Genomic DNA, 20,233 nt, shown 5'->3' with positions numbered 1-20,233 from the left:
ACTGTTGACCTCCCACGAAGTGAAACTCATTTTATCCGGGACCACTGCACCGAGCTGATCCCCAAATGGGACTTGAACTCGGAAACTGCAGGTGGAGCAACCTGCCACATCTTACCACACCACCTTTGTCGGAGAATCCCTTTATTATGACGATATCACAGAAGGGGGTAAGAAATAACAACAGACACAAACATCCGTATAGCAATGCAATAAAATGTGTTTTTTGGCCTTTACTCAGAAGGGTTAGGGGAAATTTCTGACAATATCAAGGCAGGACAGGGTGAGTAACTTGAAAGTTCAGAACGTAGCAGGAATGCACTGAGAGAGGTGTGTTAGGAAGTTGAGATAGGTAGGGAAAGGGATGCGGGAGATAGAGTGAGGGGAAGTTACTGAGACAGACACTGGGCTGGTTTGCAAGTATGTTGAACTTTGTTCGCACCGTACATAGCCGACCGTGCTAACTGGAGGTGCGGGGGAAGGACAACAAACTAAAAACACACACGCAAAGTAAACATTTATTGTCGAGGTTATTTAAGAGTTATTTGTATTCTTGTAAAATTGAGACAAAATTGATCAATAATACATTAGTGGTGGAATGACAGTGAACTTAATGCCCTACTTCTTGGTAATAACATCAGGTCTAAAACATCCATTTAATAACCAACGGTGCCATTTGTGTATTACCCCATAAGAGTCACCGAGTACGGGATTGCCTCGTTGTCATATGAGCATCATCACGGCCAATCAACCTTAAAACGTCACCACGAATTTACAAAACGCTGCTCAGAGATGAGCCGCCGTAGCGCGAAGACGTAAACCCACTGGGCGGAATGTGATTGAAACGGACTGTGGCAACGATCTGGACCGTCCAACAACAGTCGTGGCGATGTGCAAGCAGGACGGAAGCGAGGACCAACCTTGCGCGTGTACGAGCCCATGCGTGCGGTCTTGGCATCGGCTGCCTGGTAGGTGAGCCACCGCCCGCTCTCCACATGCTGCATGTAGCACACCGAGTCGCCGTACTTGATCTCTGGAGAGCCCATGCCGTCTATGTCTCTCCGGGGACCCGAGTCCAGCTTGTCCTGTGGAAAGGGAGCCGATCGTGCGAAGGAAACTTAGTCATAGACGTTCATGGCTATACAATCAAATATCAACATTGAACTCTTTCCCGCTCCAAGAAGTCTGCAAGTTGCAGGGTGGGTCCTGCAACGCGCAGGCGTTTAGCTGTAATTTTATTTAGAGAGGCGTCACGCTGTTGTTTTAAAGACATTGTACTCACCGCAGAGAATTGCGAAATGATCATTTTCATTTGAATAAATTGTAGACACATTTCAATCATTTGGATGTTTGTATGTTTTTTTTTTAAAGTTATGGGAGGTAACCAGAGAACCCAGAGGAAACACATACAGAACAGGGGGAGAAAATACAAACTTCACAAAGAAACGAGCCCAAGTTGGAAATCAAACCCAGGCCCTTCTTACTCTGAGGAACAAACCATACCATTGCGTCACCATTTCACTTTTATGTTTTACTACTTCTAAAATTGTGAGTAATCGGTAAGTAGGGACTGATTACTTTTCAAAACTCACTCTCTCAACGCTGCTGCTGAGCACCTAGAAAGACCAAAACGCCACTCCAGTGGAGCATAAGTAGATAGGGGCATGGACTGTCAAGATAAGAACAAAATAATGTTATAAATGTAATAGACAGCAGGGCATAAGGACTGGGGCACAGTGGGTCAGAGCAGTGCAGAATGATGCGCAAAAGGGGAAAAAACACAGGACACGGAGGGCTTTTATTGATGTGATGGGCTGGGATGAGAGGGTTAAGGTTGGGAATTGCAGTTGGGAAGCAGGGACGGACACAAAATGAGCAGTGTTAGTGGGGGATGGTCAGGGGAAGATGAAACAGAACTTTACAGGAAAGGGAAATGTGTAAAAATAGCACAATGAGGCCAGGTGGAGGTGGTCAGGGTCAAGCAGATAATGATGGGACACGTTATCGTGTCTGCTTGAAGGTTCACGGAGGATTTTTCCAGTTACTGCTGGTGCAGTGTCCATTCCATAGCGTGCTGACATGCAGAGATAACTGGTGGGGTGCAGGAGAAAGACGGTAATGGATCGGTCTTGCACGCAATGGAATCATGACGGGTGATTTGATACTGGTTTTCAAATGATCCCTTAACATTATGTGACGGAAACATATAATTAATCAAGTGACTGTATAATAGTACATTAAAGCAAACTGGCTTTGCCAAACCTGCAATGGAAATATTCTGAACCATTAGCCGCCCCGCTGTGTTATGCTTCAAGCCAAATTATTCATTTCGTGCAGCAATAGGCATGAGGGAAGATTGTTGTTTTCCAACATTTAATTGTATCAGTACATGGTTCTGTGAGCAGGGCTCGTTCTGACAGTGTTCACTGCAAGGGCTGCAGTCGTACATAAAGCCGCAGCTCATGGAAGTGAGCCGTCTTGTTTTGATGGAGACATTCACGTAGAACTATTGTTTGCTCTGGAGATGATTGTCAAATTTGGGTTACAGTGTGTTCAAATAAGAAACGGCAATGGCGAGATGTTAATTACCTCGCCTGGTATACAGAAAGTCATGGGTTCGATCCTGACCCTGAATTTGCATGTCTCTATCCCCGTGGTTGCGTGTATTTATCTCCGAGTCCTCCGTTTTTTTTCCTCCACATTTAGAATCAACATGCATTTACAGTATTTTGCTGCTATAAATGTCCACATGACAAGCCACTTCGTAGGGCTATCATTTGTGGCCAGGTCGCGTCTGAAAAAGAGCTATGTAGCTTAGTGGGCCTTACCTGGTACAATAAAAATAGTTTAGTTTAGTTTGATGTCATGTATTCAGTCAGAAAAGCCTGAACGAGATCCTTGGGAAACTGATGTTTGATCTGGAAACATTTCTCATGGACTTATTGAAGCAGGCAAACCCTGGATGAGTTTGACTCTCAGTCTCCTCACTAGAGACAGGCTTGGTAAAAAAAAATGCTGCTATGTCATCAGATTTTACAGGCAACCAAGCCTGATGCAGCATCACCTGGTCACACGTTTGTGTATTTTACTAAACAATAACTTTCCTATATAGGCCTCAGAAATAGTAGGCATTTATTCCCGTAATGTAATTCGCTCGCATATATATCCTCAACTACATAGTCTGTCTGATAAAGAACGGCAGTGAACTCTTAAGTGACACAGGCTAAAGACACTGGCCGTGCGTTTCTCTGAATGCTCAGCATGGCTGGGCATCAGCGCAGCTTTTACAAGCGTGATTGAAAGTGACTGTGCCGAGGCTAAGGGTGTCCGCAATCCGATTCCCCACAATGAGAAATGCCTTTAAAAGTGGAAATAAATTATCGGCGTCAATAATTCGCCATCCCAGATAAGAGTAAGGTTTGGCGGCACGGACAGAAGAAGGAGAATGCTAAACGGGCGTGTTGCCTGCTGCACCCAGCTGATCTGGCTTTCATCGCACGTTCCTGGCGGCCAGTGTTTTGCTGATTGAACGGAGGCGGGGGGGGACGTTGGTAGAATGTTATTGATGGCTATTACACACACACACATATGCCTCGCACCACCACCGCGGAACAAGGTATTCTTTTGTTTTGCGGTTTCGTGGTCCGTTTTGTTATCGCAACCCTTCCGCCACTTTATTCCTCCTCGAGATGGCAGGATGACACTCCCGTGCAGGCATGCGCGTCCACGTGAGCGGTCCTCTTTAACAACGGCTATTATTACGGCCATGACATCACAATGGCTGGTGGTAAAATTAGGTGGCCGACAAAAATACACGCACGGACACGGACGAGTGCACTTTAGGTGGCAAGACAACGCACGCTCGGAGGAGGAGTAAGTTCACGTCTGCCAACTCAGACCCGAGGAAGCCGTAAAAATGTTACGGCAGAAGTCACTGCGGATAGAATAACACTGGATGCGAGCATCAATCACCAAGACGGACACTATTATGCTTCGAATAAATAAGTGATTTTTCTTCCCTACTTACAAACCGGTAATGAAATGAAAACAAAATAATGAATCATATTACGAGACAGTGATTTATACATCAAATTGATATTAGACACCATGGAAATAAAATTAACAGTTAATAACTACTGTTTGTCTCTTGTTAATAGCACTTTGGGTGAGTTCCATCTGAATATTACTTCATAATATGATTGTCGCTGTTAATGTTGTGAGTGACATTTAATTTTTAATATTTAGTTTTGTTTTCCCATCTCAAAATCACTGTACTGTATAGCTGGCTATGTGTTGCAATGCAACTTAGAAAATTAGGCCAGCCAATGTGGAATGTTTTTTGTTCACACAAATTAAACTTTCCCTTACCCATAATTTTTTCTTTGTAAAAACTACATCGCAATGGCTCACAACTACTATTTCCAGGACGAGTTAACTGTTAATTCAACGTTACAAAACAACAAAAGACTAAATTAGAATTGTGGTGCAACAAACAATGGCTTGAACAAAATACTTGACTCTAAGAACGACAGTGATATTTTGAAATTTACCTGTTTTCAGTGAGAAAACGTGTGCATTTGTGTCGTTCATTCACATAAAGTCCTGGTCACAAAAGCAAAGTTTGTGGGGAATAATATAAATTTTCTATACTTTTAGGCATAATCAATTACAAAATAACACTTAGTACCCAGGAACAAAAACTGTGTTACATCGTGTAATTAAAACTGTGATGAACCAATTCTACCTAAGTCGTATTTTTTTGGATTTCAGTCAAAAATATAATTTAATAAAACCTTCACCATGACATGACATTAAAGTGTGTGTGTGTATTTAACCAATGCAAATAACAGTATTCTAAATTAAAACGTTATGACTTAAGTTTGATAACATTTGTACATTTGGACCGCAGCTAATGAAGCGAACGAAAATGAAATAGTTCAGCCGAAGTGCAAATTATTGAAATTGAAACCTTAACAGCCAAATGAAACGTACAATTTGTACAGAGTGTCATATTAAATCAGTTTCATTTATACTCACAAACACATTTTTTTTGCTCCTTTTGGGATTAATAAATACAACTCAATGCAGTACATATCGAGTTACAAACATCGCTCAAAAACACCTATACAGTCGGGTACTGTCAGAGCCAGACATTGGCAGTGGAGAAGGGTTGGATGTCGACTGTTGGAACAGTTGAGGGATTTAGCAGAAGGGATTTGATGCTGAGGTGTGGCGGCATTAACAGCATTGTCCGCGAAGACCCGTTGACCTTTACCGTGATGGCATTGTTGCTTCTCCCGATGAACGGAGCTGTTAAATTGAGCATGGCGATCGGCTCAGTATGAGTGAGCAAGCACGGCAGTAAGTTGGCGATGGCTGAAGGGAATTAATGACCCATATATCACAGAACCTGGAGAATTCGTTAACAGTTTTGACAAAAAGTCTGTGCCCAGGTTAAGTCATAGACATGTTGCCTTGTCAACTCCTGTGCATCCAGCACTCACACCAACATTATCAGCAGCCACGGTTAACCGACAACCAAATTAAGGCCTTCCCTATCTGTCGATACATAACTTGCAATATGGTGATCGACCTCCATCTCCTATACATAAAGCGGTAGCAATATCCATCCATATTCCTTGATTTAAATCAAATCAACATGCTTCCATAGACGAATGCGCAATGGGGCGACACTCATTTCCAAATATAGCCCTGAGCCACTGGTAGAAATATTCCACATTTCTATGACAAAAGGAAGTCTATTCATACGATGACCCCCCACCACTGGCATTTTAATATGCAAAATTCTGACTGCCAGATGAGTACTCGGACCACAACGACGAATATTTTGAGTGAGGCTGCTGGACGAGCACATGACCAAGTTACCTCCTCTTCTGGTAGAGATGTATCTACGTCTGTGGACTCTTCTCTACAGTGGCAGTTGGGAGGGAATATGCTAAACGTAATGAATCTGGAACAACCCGGGCACCGACACCGACGTACCAACAAACAAGATAATGTAGCAATATTTTATATAGAGCAGGTAGGTATAAAAGCAGGAATTTTGGCAACATTTTACCCGTAATATGAATATGAATAACCTCCGCTCTCCCTAAAACTAGGCCTAATCGCCAAGCCAAGCTTGTCAAGTTACTAAAAACACTTTCATTCCCCCTGGACAGGCACAAGCATCAACCAGTGGGTCGACGTTTCCCGGGCAGTGAGTCTGTTCCGCCGTAGTACCAAGAGATGAGGTTCAGCCATTATCCAAAAACAACGGCTTAAAAGAAGAAAAGCGGATCACACCTAACACTGCCTGTTCCGCACCATCGGCCTACACGGGACACCAGAGAACAAATGCAAAAATTCAGCAACCACTGCGATGGCAAGGATCGTTGTTATCGGAGGAGGCAAAGAGAGTCGCGGGGGCAGGTGGGGGTAGCGTAGTGGGGGCGAAGACATGGCCGCTGGAGCCAAATGCCAGGACCCTCTGCTGTGGCCCCATTTGGGGGCGCGCGAGCCCTCTCACCTTGGAGGAGCGCATGCTGAAGGCACTGGTCTTGACGTCGGCGCAGCCACGGTCCACGAGCAGCAGCACCCGCTCCTCGGTGAGCGCCAGGTACTTGCCCGTGGTCACGTGGCGTAGGCGGAATGGCTGGCCCCAGTGCAGGTGGTTACCGCTCCAGCTGGTACCGGCGACCGCGTGAAGGGAACGTGAAGCACAGACGATCATAATAGCCACAGGTGAAAATGCAGCCAAGCAATCGCATGCTGATGATGATCACCACCCCACGGTAGGTTGAGGCTGTTCATAAGTACGTAGGTATGCTGAACTTCTTTCGCGCCGTACGTGGGCCAACCATGCTAATCGGAGGTGCAGGGGAAGGACAACAAACTAAATGCACAAAAAAGGTTCTAAGTTAATGTCAAGGTTGTTTACAAGTTATTTGGATTCTCGTATAATTTAGCCAAAATTTATCAACAATTCATTCGTGGTGGAATGACAGCGAAGTTAATGCCCTACTTCCTGGTAATGACATCAGGTCTTAATGATCCATTTAACAACTAACTGTGCCATTTGTTTATTCACCGTGAGAGTCACCGAGTGCGGGATTGCCTTAGGAGTCATGTGAGCATCGTCATGGCCAAACAGCCTTAAAACGTCAACATAAATTTACAAAACGCTACTTTGCTCACAATATCAAATAACCAAAATGATTGTTTCCAAAATAAAGTATTGAGAGCCAGGAAGATTGGTCGCTGTGGGTGTAGACGGCTAAAGGTGGGTAGGCTGATAAATGGATGAATGGTTTCTGCAGATGGATGGGGCAAAGTGATAAATGTGGTGGGCAGGTGAGAGGGTAGATCGATGAGGTGATGAATTAAATAGCAACAGGATTGGTAGGTCGCCTGCTTTGGTAGGTGATCTGAATTGGCGATCACGCGGATCACTGGAGGCGGGTGTGGGTGAGTTGACTGCCGATGAGTAGCATGAACGTAGAGTAACGAAGCATCATAGTTTCTACCCTCTCCTTCCTTCCCATAGGGTTCATGGGCGTAGTTGGCATGAGATTACATTAGTGTTGATGAAACTTTGAATGGTTTTTTGAAAGTTTGGTTTAAATATATATATTTTGTGTTTTTGTTCCGGTTTAACTTAATGTAAATGCCACAGGCTTTATTGTAGTATTGGAGGATGTGGGTGCGAGTGAATGTGTAGGCGGGTGGGTAGGTGCGTGCGTGGGTGGATATGTGTGTGGGTCAGTGCATGCGTGGGTGCTTGCGCGCGTGTGTACGTAAGTACATGCGTGCATATGTGTGTGCTTGTGTGGGTTTGTGTGTGCGTGCATGCGGAAGTGTGTGAGTGGGTTAGTGGGTGGTTAAGTGGCTGGGTGAGTGTGTAAATGGGTTGGTGAGTGGATAGTGGGTGAGTCAATAGGTTTATGTTGCAATGAGGAAGGGGCAATTTTGGGGTTATCTTAAGTTATAGGTTTAACGTTAAGGCCAAGGTTATGAATATATTATTGTTACTACCTGGGTTAGAGTTAAATAATGGAATGTTAAGGATTCGGGCAAAGATTAGAAGTATGGTTGGCATTAGTGGTAAAGTTCATATTATAAGTAGGCTTAAAATTAGGATTTTGGCTATGATTACAGATAGTTATTATACCGCTGAAAGAAGATGAACTTCAGGAAATGTAAGAAGACGTAAATAAAGAAGGCTACAAAGTTGTGCCTAAGATATCTATATATGAGCAAACCAAAGAAAATGCACGACAAATTTCACAAACAACTGGAGACATCTGCCCGAGGGACACAACCGGAGGCGGACACGGACCAAGACGTGGAAATGAGGAGGCGGACGACAGCTGGTCAGAGTGCTTTTGAAAAACTGAACTTAGTTAATAGCAATATGCCTCATGAAGATTTTTATATACGTACCTTACATATCGATCAGAGACATCAACAACGGACAAATAAAATTAAGAATGAAAAGTGTGCAAAGAAGCAGAGAAAGCGAGGTGCACTCTGGGAATGTACACAGAAAGACAAAACGAGCAACACATGGAATCGGAGAATAATATGCTGGTTAAAAACATGTTATTCACATTTTCGTTGACTCTTTGACTGATAGCAGCTCTCAATCAAAAGGCTACGAATTGAAATCCTGTCCGTTGGTGGAATTAGCCCATTGCCAAGGATGACGGCTGGCGATTGAGACGAAAGACAAAGGAGGGTGAGCTTGGGGGGGACGTCTACCGTGAAGATGGGGTCATGAGGTCAGCGTGCGTGCAGGAGCTAGATCGACTGTTACATCGGGAGACCTTGAAAGATGGCGACTGCTTAGGGAAGTATTCATCCAGGAGTGGATAGTTAATGGCTGATGATGATGAGAGTTGGAGTTGCCATGGTGTGATTGTTCACTGGCACACTCTGTCTCAGTCATACAGAGACCCATGCCCTGAGGTTGACGAAAATGCAAATGAGTCGTCAGATATTTGCGATTCGCTGTGGGCAGTATTGTGAGGACTTAATTTCAGGCTGATTTATTTTTTTGCTTTTTAAACCCAAGCAATAAGCATTCCTAATCGGCCACATTCGATTTTGGATTGGGAAGCTCAGCCGTAAATTCGGCTTTGATCCGGCTCCGATGGATTCGTCCCATTCCTGCCGTGACGCAACGTTTCAGCGTCGGTCTCAGTCGGACGAAGTGCGACCTGTGTGCATGAGAAGTTTACCTGACTCGGAGGGTCTCCAGTCTCCACAAAGAGCGGGCATGGCTGCACACAGCCCCGCCTTCGTAATGCACCGAACTGCACACCCCACACACACGCGCACGCGCACACACGACATCTCCCGTTTAACCCATTTAAGCATGCACTCTGGACCAATGGTATCCATGCACGGGCTGCGGGACAGATTTCGTGCAGGGGAAACATTAGAATGTGATCAGGGAACATGAGTGCCGCATCGGATCGACAGAACACTAATACACAACGTTAAACAAATGCCTAACACTGTGAAAACTCGAGCTGGGTATGTGTGATCTCTCTGTATATCATGTGTTCTGTATTTTGGTTTCTTCCCATGGAAGGTGGAGGGCCGGCGCAGGGGATGGGGGGAGGCAGTGGTGGGGGCCATACCAAGAAAGATGAGAGCCACTGCTCTAGAAGGATAGGAAAAATGTTGTATGTCAGCATCCATTAAGGGAAGTATGGCATGTCTTACAATGCTGATTGTTAAGCACATTCCAGCACCAGGTGTGGATCAACAGGAACTACATCTTGTTGGGATCACAGTTTTGTGAGATAATCAATATTATACCACTTCCCACCATGTGAAAATGCAAAGCCAATCTGCCTTTTAGCCATGCGCTTTTTAGGAAGTGGCCATGAAGGTTACCATGGCTGCTAATAAGGTGCTGTTGCCAGGATTGTGTCCGACATCCTTTGCATCATCAGTCTTGATCTTCACAAGCGATAATGAATATGCCACCACTTTGGTGCTGTGATGTCTCATTCAGGAACCAAACCGAGGTTGCCACGATCATACATTATGTGCATGAATCATTGTAGTACGCGTACCGTTGTTCTCAACCACACAAAGATAAAGATCCCCCGTATAGCCCTAACAGACTGTTGGGGCAAGTGCTGTGAGCGAGCACCTATTAAGGTCATCGCATCGCATGAAGGGGGTGGTGTTGTCAACACCACGCTTGGGCGACCTTTATCTGCCCAGTGTTGACGTTTACTAACCACACCAGGCACTTATCCAAGCTGAGACAGGTGGAGGCCCAGAAGTGGTTCGGAATCTCACTTGCCTCCAACCTGAGCCATTGTGGGGAATCAAACTTAATCTCGCAGGGTTCTCGTGAGCACAAGTGCGCAAACCACTTGGGCCCCACCACTCCCCACCAACAACAACCGCCATTCGCCACTGAGTGGCGATGACGTCTCCACGGCACTCGTGCCAGGCTATGTGCACGTTAAGACCACTTTAAGTGTCGAACGCCCGCTGGCAGGAGGTCACGGGACGGACCCAGGTGCCACGGGTCGACTTTCCGAGATGACTGGCCGATGCACCACCTCTGCCAACCCCCCAAAACACAACACAACACTCACGCGCATGCACACACACACGGACAAACCGGGTACGCAAATAAGCCCCTCCAGGCGCGAACGCGATGGGCTCGTAAAAGTTTCAGCAGCGCTACGCCTTGACGCGCGTTTCAGGGCGCTCGCGAAAAGCGGGGCCCGCAAATGTCAACGGCGGCACGAGCGCGTGTTTTACAACTCGATACTGTACAGGGCAACGCGACACCGCCGCTTCCAGAGGCGGCGATGCTCTCACAACTCGCTGCGCGACCCCCCCGCAGCTTCACATTCGTCACCGGACGCAACGTTCATGGTTTGTCCGCGGTTATCCGTCGCTCGCTCCAGCCGGCGACCGCCGTGGCCAGGAGTTGAACGGTTAACCGCCAGGGAGGTGCTTGAGAACATTGATCGGAATCAGAGTACTTATTTGTACTGCAGGAGGAATCCGATGAGCTATGAAGCTCTATTTCACAGATGTCCAGTAGGGTCACGGGGTCAGAACGTCGCAACAACAAACACCACAAAAAGACGACTGCGGTGCAAAGTACAAGAACGTTAAACGAATCATCCAAACACATACAAATGAAACTAAACCATCCCCATCCTACAAGGCAAAGCCCACTGAGGTATTAACTTATTTGTCAGAAGCGACCTGGCCACGAATGATAGCTCAATAAAGGGGCTGATCGTTTGGACATTTATAGCAGCTAAATAATCTAAATAATCTCAACGCATGTTTCTAAATGTGGAGGGAATTTTAAAAAATCTTCCGCTGCAATATTTTTTTAAATCACCAATTGTAGACAGTAATTGACAAACAGATGACAAGCTTTTGACTTGCACATTAGCACGGTCACAAACTGTACGCGACTGCTATTAAAATAAAATAAAAACATCCCTCAACGTACAATACATTTGGATAGGTCTCACAATTATTTGCATTCCAGACGACTAAATATGGACAGGTGGTGATGTGGTTAGGATCACATGACGAACAGATTAGCTGTGACTTCTCTGGGATTTTCCTCACAGTGTTATTATCACTCTGATGTCAATTCAATGAGCAATGTGCTTATTTTTTTAATCCAGTGAGTATGTATGAGAGGCTTATTATTTAAACAAATATATATATTTTTTCTAAGTTACTACTCAGGTTTAATCATCCCTTCATGATCAACAGTTGGTTATCCTACGGAAACGCTGGCTCCGGTCACATGAATATGGTTATGCTACGGAAACGCTGGCTCTGGCCACAGGAATATGAAATTCCCAACCACTGGCTCGCGACCTCCGATGGTTGATGAGTGATGACACTGCTGATTTGAGCTGAGAGGCACCGATTCATTTGTGTTGTTATTATTATTCTTAGGCTGCAGCCCCTTTGATCATGGTTACATGACCCGCATGACAGGAATATTTTGAATGACGATTCACTCCTAACCCTTAAATGGTCTTTGTTTTTTCTTGAACCCCCCAAGACATTTGCAGCTGACGAGGGAGGGCGGCGTTTCTGACTCACAATCAGCCAAGGTTTTTGGGGGGCATTTTCAGGACGCAGTAACACCCCCACCCCCGCGTACAACATTTCGTTAAAATTAAATTGCGCTTACAACACCGTTTATCAAACAGCAGTTAAAACGGGCGCCACAGCCTGCAGTGTGGCTAATTGCTCAAACGTGGGGCCTAATAAAAAAATGTTGCAATTATGCAAAGCACAGCTTAATCATCACGAAGGCAATAAAGTCACAGCATTTGTAAGTGCAATATTTAAGACGTGCAAAAGTGTCTTCATGCACACATTGGTTGGCACTCACCTGTTGGTAACTGCAAGTTATGTGCGGAAATGCCACATTTCTATGGTAGGGGCAAGTCTCGCCGTTGGAGAACCACTTCAGAAAAATATGTATTCATTATACTGACCTTGGAATAACAATGATGGTCTGTGTCGACCCATGACCAAGACTTTAACTCACAAACTTCGAATTTCAGCAAATTTGGTTGCATACAAGCACACTGAGGACCAGTTTCTACAGCCAGTGGTTCCATGAGCAGGGTCAGGCGTGCTTCAACCGATGGCAGTGAAACTCCAGATGTTCATAGCGAAGGAGCTTCACTCCTAAATATGGATCTTAGTTCGACGTGGAACTATATAATACATAAGACAATGATTTATGGTTATGAACTATATACTACCATCTGTCAATCGTAAGAATCATTTACTTATTTAGCTATGAGAGCCACACTGAGTCGCAGGACACATTTTCAGCAGGGTCCTGCCTTGGGTTTTTATTTTTACGATGTTTTTAGCCAATTCATGATTTGTTTCTACAAGTGGGAGGAAACCAGAGCACCCGGAGAAACCTCACACGTGCAATGGAGCAACACTCTATTCCCGTACAGATGGAAACACATGGTGATTTGTTTACTTACTGTCCTGCCTTCATATGACGAGCCAGGCTATGACACCTCGATGTCCATTGGGAAGGCAGTTTCACAGCATTTGTGCTATCCACCGACCCTCACTGCCTCCAGTGCTAAATTACAGGTGTGCAAAGCCACAACCGCCCAGCTTACTTACATAGTTCTTACTGCAAAATGACATCAAACACAACAGTGTGACAGTAACTGACAATCCCATACACAAAACATTAATGATACAAAATCCTCCAGCGTTACCAGATGAAACCTAAAGGGACAGCCACTTAATAAAAACATTTCCATAGCTTTCAATTAATACCTGCTAAACAAGAGCAAAGTGTTTACAAGCTTTTTCAGTCCAAAAAAAAATTAAAAGGGGATTATAAATGTAATGCAGCGACAGAAACCGTGGCGCCAGCCTCCCGTGCCAGCCCCACCCCGCTTGGCCGGCCTGCGTTCGTGACGAGTGCACAGCGCCATCTATAAACAGCGGCAAAGGCCAAGTGGGGTCTTCTGCTGGCCAGACCCATGCCTCGCTGGTGGGTGAGCAATGGGAGTTGCGTGTGTGGTCGCAATGCCAGCTGCTGGCGCGGCTCTGAGGCACAACTGCTGGGGTCGTCCCTGAGCCTGTCTCCCACACCCATCCTCGCACAGATTGCCGCCCGTGCACTCCCGAGTGACCCGCTCATCGGTTTCCCATCTCCCTTCCCCTTCCATTTCACAGTCTCCCATCCAGCAACTCCAATTCATCCACCTATGCTATCCCTACCTCCAAAGATCACGGTTGGCTGTGTACGATGTGAAAGAAGTTCAACATACGTACATACTACCTCTCACTCATCTTCCTCCTCATCAACCACCCGTCCCACTCCTTATCGCCCGCTCATCTTCTCCAAATCTCTCACCCATTGCCTTCTGCTCGTTCTCATCGCCCAGCCATTCCACCTCTGCCATAAATGCCTCAGTGCACCACCCTCTCCCACCCCCCCAGAGAATGACATTCCTGGCATGTGACAAACTGGCATCTTTACAAGCAGCTGTCATTCAGCTAGCTCACCTCCAGAGCAAAGAAGGGCATGTGACTCATGACAGCAGAGGGGGATAACCACCAGTTGCCAGGTGTGAGTGGTGCACACTCTGACTCACTCATGTGTGCCTCGTGTTGTGGCACGTGGCAAGCAGTGAATGCACACAACGGGCAGTGGTTAGGTGGCCAAGAGGTCCTCTTGGGTGGTCCTCAAGAGGTCCTCGCAGATCGTCCAGGCAGCGCTACATGTGTCATGGCTACCAAGCTTGTCAAATATTCCATCGCTTAAACTTCCGAAGTATCCCTGTTGAAAGGAGAGTCTCTTGTAAGGACAACCACTGCTAACTTCCCAAAAAATTATCCCCATTTTATCAACCACACAGGGATAGGTGTGATTGCACACGTAGGCCTTCTGAATAGGAAGCGCAAACTCTCGCCAAGTAGTGCTCAAGCCCAACGCCTATTTCCATGATCTATTTCAGTGCCCCTTCGGTACGTATCTCAGATCACCATCGGCTGGCGGGGCTCATTTAGCTAAAAACAGGCGAGCCCGTCAGAGACGCACCCAGCGAGCTGCCGATGACAGCGCTCGGTGCATCGGCAGCTTCGTGTGGCGTGGATCAGATATTCCCCTGGCCCAGACGTGGGGCTCCAATGTTTGCCCACATCGTCCCAGTACAGCCCATGCAAAGGATGGCGTTCATGAAAACTTATCGGAGGCCTGAGACCATTTTTTTAATACATATAAACCAAAGCACCCGTCACGCCGTTAACGCTAACGTCCTATCTCAGCTATGTTAATTAAGTCAGAATCCAACTCGCCGGGTCATTAATCTCTGATGACAGCAACGTGGGGGCTTCCTTTAGTGTGAGCCTCCGTGTGTCTGCAGTCACGCCCTCTGTACGTTATTAGTGCGCCTGCAGCCCGATTTGTTATTTGAAACTGATACAGGGGGGTGGCTATTTTTTCAGATTTTTTTGGAGCGGCTGTCCCAGCAATCTCCCAGCTCACTGGTAAGCCCCTAATGACAGAAAAGGGTCGCAACCAAACCAGCCAAGGGGCAATCACCGCGCGGCGGTCACATGATGCTGAGGATACCACCCGATGCTCGCGCCCGCTCCCCCTCCTCCTCCCCCTCCTCCCACAGAACCTCATGCCACCCCTGCAAGGCCCACTCCACCTTGCCTTTGATCCCCTAACGTCGCGGTGTCACTAACGGGTGGCAGCAAGCGAAGCAGGCAAGCCAGCACTGTGCATGCGGACCTACAGCACACATTCGTGAAGGATGTCTCTGTAGTGAGCGGAACTGGATGTAGGCTGTTGTGGATTTTTTTGTTAGTGTTAATTCCAAAACTGTGTGAGTTTCCAGAGGAAATGTACCAACATGACAAAGCAAGATCCTCATCTAAAGGGGACTTGAGACTCAAGTGATTATTTTTTTCGACAAATACATGATATATTCATATTATATAACACGTAATTTTTTGTGAACAAGAGTGGACCGTTATTGTGTCTATTTATGAAACAACAAACTCTATCATTAATACTCTTTGGGACTTTACTGAAAGACCCAAAGCGTATGAATTCCTGCAGTCACGAAAGCTTTAAGTCAAGATTTCTATTATCAATGTTTTGGATAAATACAAATTACCCATGCAATTTGTGGTTTTCAAAAAAATGCCATGGCAATTATATTACATTACATCATCATTTCATAGTTCATTTAACTAATTGTAATTAATTGTAATCAATTAATGTGTTATAAGTGGTATGGATTGAAACGTGGCAATGATTAGAAGACTCGTGCTCAGTGAACCGCAGTTGAAGAACTGTTAAATAACCTCCATTCGGACTGGAAGCACAGCAGAGCACAACAAGAAAAAACGACGCAACAAAAATCCGCAATCACAATGTCACGGGAAACTCACAATCGTCACACCTGGTGTCGTGAAAAATGACATCGCGGCAAGTCGAGCGCTGGCAACGTGCGAGTTTTACAATCGGGGCACCTTCAATCCAAGGGGCTGCCAGCACACCACGGCGTCCTCAACGCGGGTCCCCCGTGTTATATCGCGACGAGGTAATTGCTACATTCCTCCCTGGGGACCGACGTCCGTGACTTCCGCTATCAGCAAATAGACAGCCTTTGTAAAAGGATTCCTAATTTATCTGAAAAACCGCGCGATACTCAAGCCTCGAGCGACTGCCACCAAAGGATCCTAAGGCTGCGTTCTTGAATGCGATGGTATCCAAATCGCATTCTGGTTTGTTTTCGCTTAACTGCGTTTTTAAAAAATTTTACGTCAAATAACGAATTTGCACTTCAACGTTATTTTATGTTTCTTTTGCAAAGGTCAATTTTTGAGTCTTCTGGTGACATCCCTGGATCTTATTCCTCTTCTTCATCATCTGCACAACGGTTTTATTCCTGGGATATTTTTTCAAAGATTCTCTCTCCACAATGTGTTATTTTCTAGATCTCTCCTTAACAACTAACGTTTGTGAATGGCCGATCATTTGACCTCATTTTAAAGCCCACCTGGGATGCACAGTATAGAAAGAGTAAAAGTTCCAGGAGTAGATGGTATCACTGTGGACATTAGCGAAGAAATAGAACCACTTGTTTGCACACATTATTCAGGCGACCAATTTAGTAAATGCTTACACAGAAATGAACCTCACTCGTAGAATGATGCCTCAATCAGTATTCTATTCAAAGAGGATGATGAACTACAAGAATTAGAAATAAAAATTGTTTACAAAGGTAACTGGGAACACAATTATGGAATATTGAGAGGCCAACCAAGCACATGAACAAACCAGGGTTTAGGAAAGGTTTCTCTACCATCGGCCAAATACAAATTTTCAATAGGATTCTAGAAAAGTCTAATAAACATTCAAAAACCGATTATGCTTCACCTCAATGGTGTACGAAGAGGAATGTGACTTGGTGAAAATTGGTGCAGTCATCAATCCCTCGCAACCAAGATCAAACACAAATGTGGAATATAAAAAATGACGCAAATGGACCAGCTACACTGAGGTTACGTGAAGAAAGTAACAAGATAATAATATTATTACTACAGTCAAAGATACATGGCAGAGTGTGAGACACACTCTGGCCAAAGTTATTCACAGCACATGTTTGTTTTACTAAATGCCGACAACACTGAGGCCATATTCACTTGCTCCCCTCTGCAGTTATCTAAAACCAGTTCGCCACATTAATTGATAGATGGTCACAATGTCTGCCCAACATTGGAGGTTAGAAATCTTGGTGTTTGATTCGACCAGTCTTTGAGGCGCGTGTATCGTTGGTGTTAGAACTCCGTTCTTCCACCTTAGAAATATTGCCAGGCTGCGCCCTTTATCCTGCCGCCTATTGCCTTAGAGACACTGGCCCGTGCTTTTTGTACGTTCTCCCGACTCAATTACTGCAGCGCAACACCATTACGGGATTCCAAGTGAGGTGCTGGCTTCACTTCAGCTCGTTCAGAATGCAGCTGCTAGAGTACTTACGCCGACACCATTGCGCAAGCACATCTCACACCTGTTCTCTTGTCCACGACCCTGGCTACCAGCCAAGCTTCCAGTGGGCCGTATGATCCTGCTGCTGAGCTACAAGGCTTTTTATGGGTTGGCCCCACAATATTTGCAGGAACTGCTCCCTTTATATTCTCCAACGAGGTCCCTGAGTTTGAGATCGTTGGATTGCCATCTTCTAGTGCAGCTCCCGGCCTATGGAACGCTTTGCCTTTGGTAAATAGGGCAATCAGAGTCACGAGAGTATGAAAACTCACCTCTCTAAATTGGCCTTCACGCCCTAGTTGTGCCCCATTCGCCCTGGTGGTGCATTGGGATCGATGGATGAAATGCGCCTTACAAACTGCAATCATTATTATCAGCAAAAAATAATGACATGGGCTTGTACAGAACACGTTATGAGAAGGGATGATGGTTGTGTTCAAGGCGAATAACTTAGCTGGGAATATTAAGAAGGTAACACACCAGATAGGGCAACTGTGCAGATGTAGAGACGAGTTCACATCGTGTGCTGGAGCTCGGTGGATCTTTGCCTTGTACAACTGCAATGGATATGGATGGCAGAGGTGTGGACTCGAGTCATGTGACTTGGACTCGAGTCAGACTCGAGTCATGAATTTGATGACTTCAGACTCGACTTGGACTTGCATAACAATGACTTTGTCCCACCTCTGAGGTGTGGACTCGAGTCATGTGACTTGGACTCGAGTCAGACTCGAGTCATGAATTTGATGACTTCAGACTCGACTTGGACTTGCATAACAATGACTTTGTCCCACCTCTGATGGATGGAGATGGCTTGGTACTGGCAAAGGAGGTCTAATGATGTAGATGCTCACCCCGAGCCCTCATTACTTTGATAGTGGCATTGTCTTTGAGCTGTTCGCCTTTTGGCGTCCTCTGGTCGAGCACCAATTGGGTCGAGGCTCAAAAGAAAGCCGTCCCTTGGTGTAGACCAATCAGTTTCAAGGACAATGCTTATATTATCATAGTGTGTTTTGTTTGCATTTTGACTGCAAGTATTGTGGTTAATGCAGACATGAATCCTCGTACAAAGGTTTCAGTTTTGTTGGGAGAAAAAAGGGGAAAACACCTTTTATTATATTTTGGTACTGGCAAAGGAGGTCTAATGATGGCTTGGGTCGGCAATGATCCTGCAGATAGATCATGGCGAATTATGATAATTTATGTTTACAATTATTTATCAATTTTAAGGCTTTTTTATTTATAAATTTGAACATTTTAAAAGTTATTAGTATTATTCATTCTAATTACTTTTGTGATATGGACACATCGGAATTAAATTAAAAGAGCAGGTCTCTCCATAGATTGTACACACGGTAAACTTTCAGCAGCATGCACATGAAGTAAGTGGATGGTGATTTATCGTCACCATCTGCAGGTTATTGCTCTTTTCTCATTTTATAATCAAGTTGCACACACTGCATGTGAAGCTCTGCAATGTACATTTGGCTGCATGCGTGCGATGTTGAACCATCATGTTCAGCTGAGCCATGCAGATTTGGAGATGCCTAATCTCAACACCAGCGCACTCCCTTCCCCCCACTCCCTGCCTTTTGCCCCCACTCTGCCTCTCACTGGTACATCCATAAAAAATAGTTCTCCACCGTTCCAAGGACATGTGGTTCTTCCTCGAGCTCCACTCATCGCTCTCTTTAAGTCCTCTCGCGCACAGCAACAAGAGAGCGCCGGGCCTTTCTGCCCCGAGCACAAAGGCCGTCCAATGGTCAAATGCGTCTCGCCAACATTGCGCTAGCATCCCCAAGCGAGGACGGCGAAGGGCAATACAGCGTTCCGCCCTTCTTGCGCATCGGATCCCAGTCACGTGAGCAAATGTCCCACGCGGCGTGACGCACGGCAAGTGAGATTACTGTCACGGATATCGAAGCCCATTATTAAATGCGGGTCGCACTTCACGCTGCGGAAGATTATTCGCGCCCATCGCCTCCCTCTCCCCCTCGCCCGTACCTATTTGTGCCACTCAAAGCAGATGAGACACCGGCGCATTAATATTTGACGTTAACGTCACCGGCGTGGGGCAAAGAGTTAGACGAGCGGCCATGCGCTCTGCTGCTGTCAAAGCGACCGACTCGGGTCGCAGAGGAAGTTGAATTTCCAACAAAATAAAAATCAGGCTCTGTAACCTAAAAGGGCATCCTGCAGGTCACCTCAACCTTCATACGTGTCCCCAACGAGAGCAATATGGAACAGATGGCTTATTTTTCTTAAAGTAAGACAACCTAAAGACAAATGGGTGTTATTGAGCAGTTGCTTACTGAGCTTGTGTGTCCTAGGCTGTCAAACAGGAGCGTTAATACATCTTTAAATCAGTTTATATTGTTAGTTGTGATTTTCAGGGGTGTCACCAAACTGCTCTGTATGTATGTTGAACTTCTTTAGCACCGTACATAGCTAACTGTGTTCATCAGAGGTGCTCTGCAGTGAAGGCATCATCAGCCATGATCTATCCACAACTGGATGAAGGGCTCTTGAAGCCATCACCATCTCTCAACAATTCATCTAGTCCCTGCATACAAGCTAACGTCATTGCTCCATCTCCGCAGTGAACTTCCTTTCTCTGGAGCATTCCTTCCTTTGCCAATCTGTGGTTAGTCATGACCACCGGCCATT

The 20,233-nt window shown here is 45.6% G+C and overlaps 1 protein-coding gene across 1 annotated transcript in view; it reads right to left on the bottom strand.

The window, feature by feature from the left end:
• The window catches only part of LOC133347254 (ryanodine receptor 2-like), a 323,764-nt gene that overhangs the window by 226,570 nt on the left and 76,961 nt on the right, over positions 1 to 20,233 (bottom strand). Inside the window, 3 exon segments of the mRNA XM_061559372.1 lie at positions 918 to 1,082; positions 6,527 to 6,683; positions 9,237 to 9,311. Of these exon segments, the coding sequence (XP_061415356.1) occupies positions 918 to 1,082; positions 6,527 to 6,683; positions 9,237 to 9,311 (397 nt within the window).

Source organism: Lethenteron reissneri, chromosome 25 (assembly GCF_015708825.2).
Source record: "Lethenteron reissneri isolate LAM-NWPU_2019-01 chromosome 25, ASM1570882v1, whole genome shotgun sequence".
Lineage (NCBI taxonomy): Eukaryota > Metazoa > Chordata > Hyperoartia > Petromyzontiformes > Petromyzontidae > Lethenteron > Lethenteron reissneri.
Note: the sequence above shows the minus strand (reverse complement) of the source record. Positions and strands in the feature narration are given on the sequence as shown.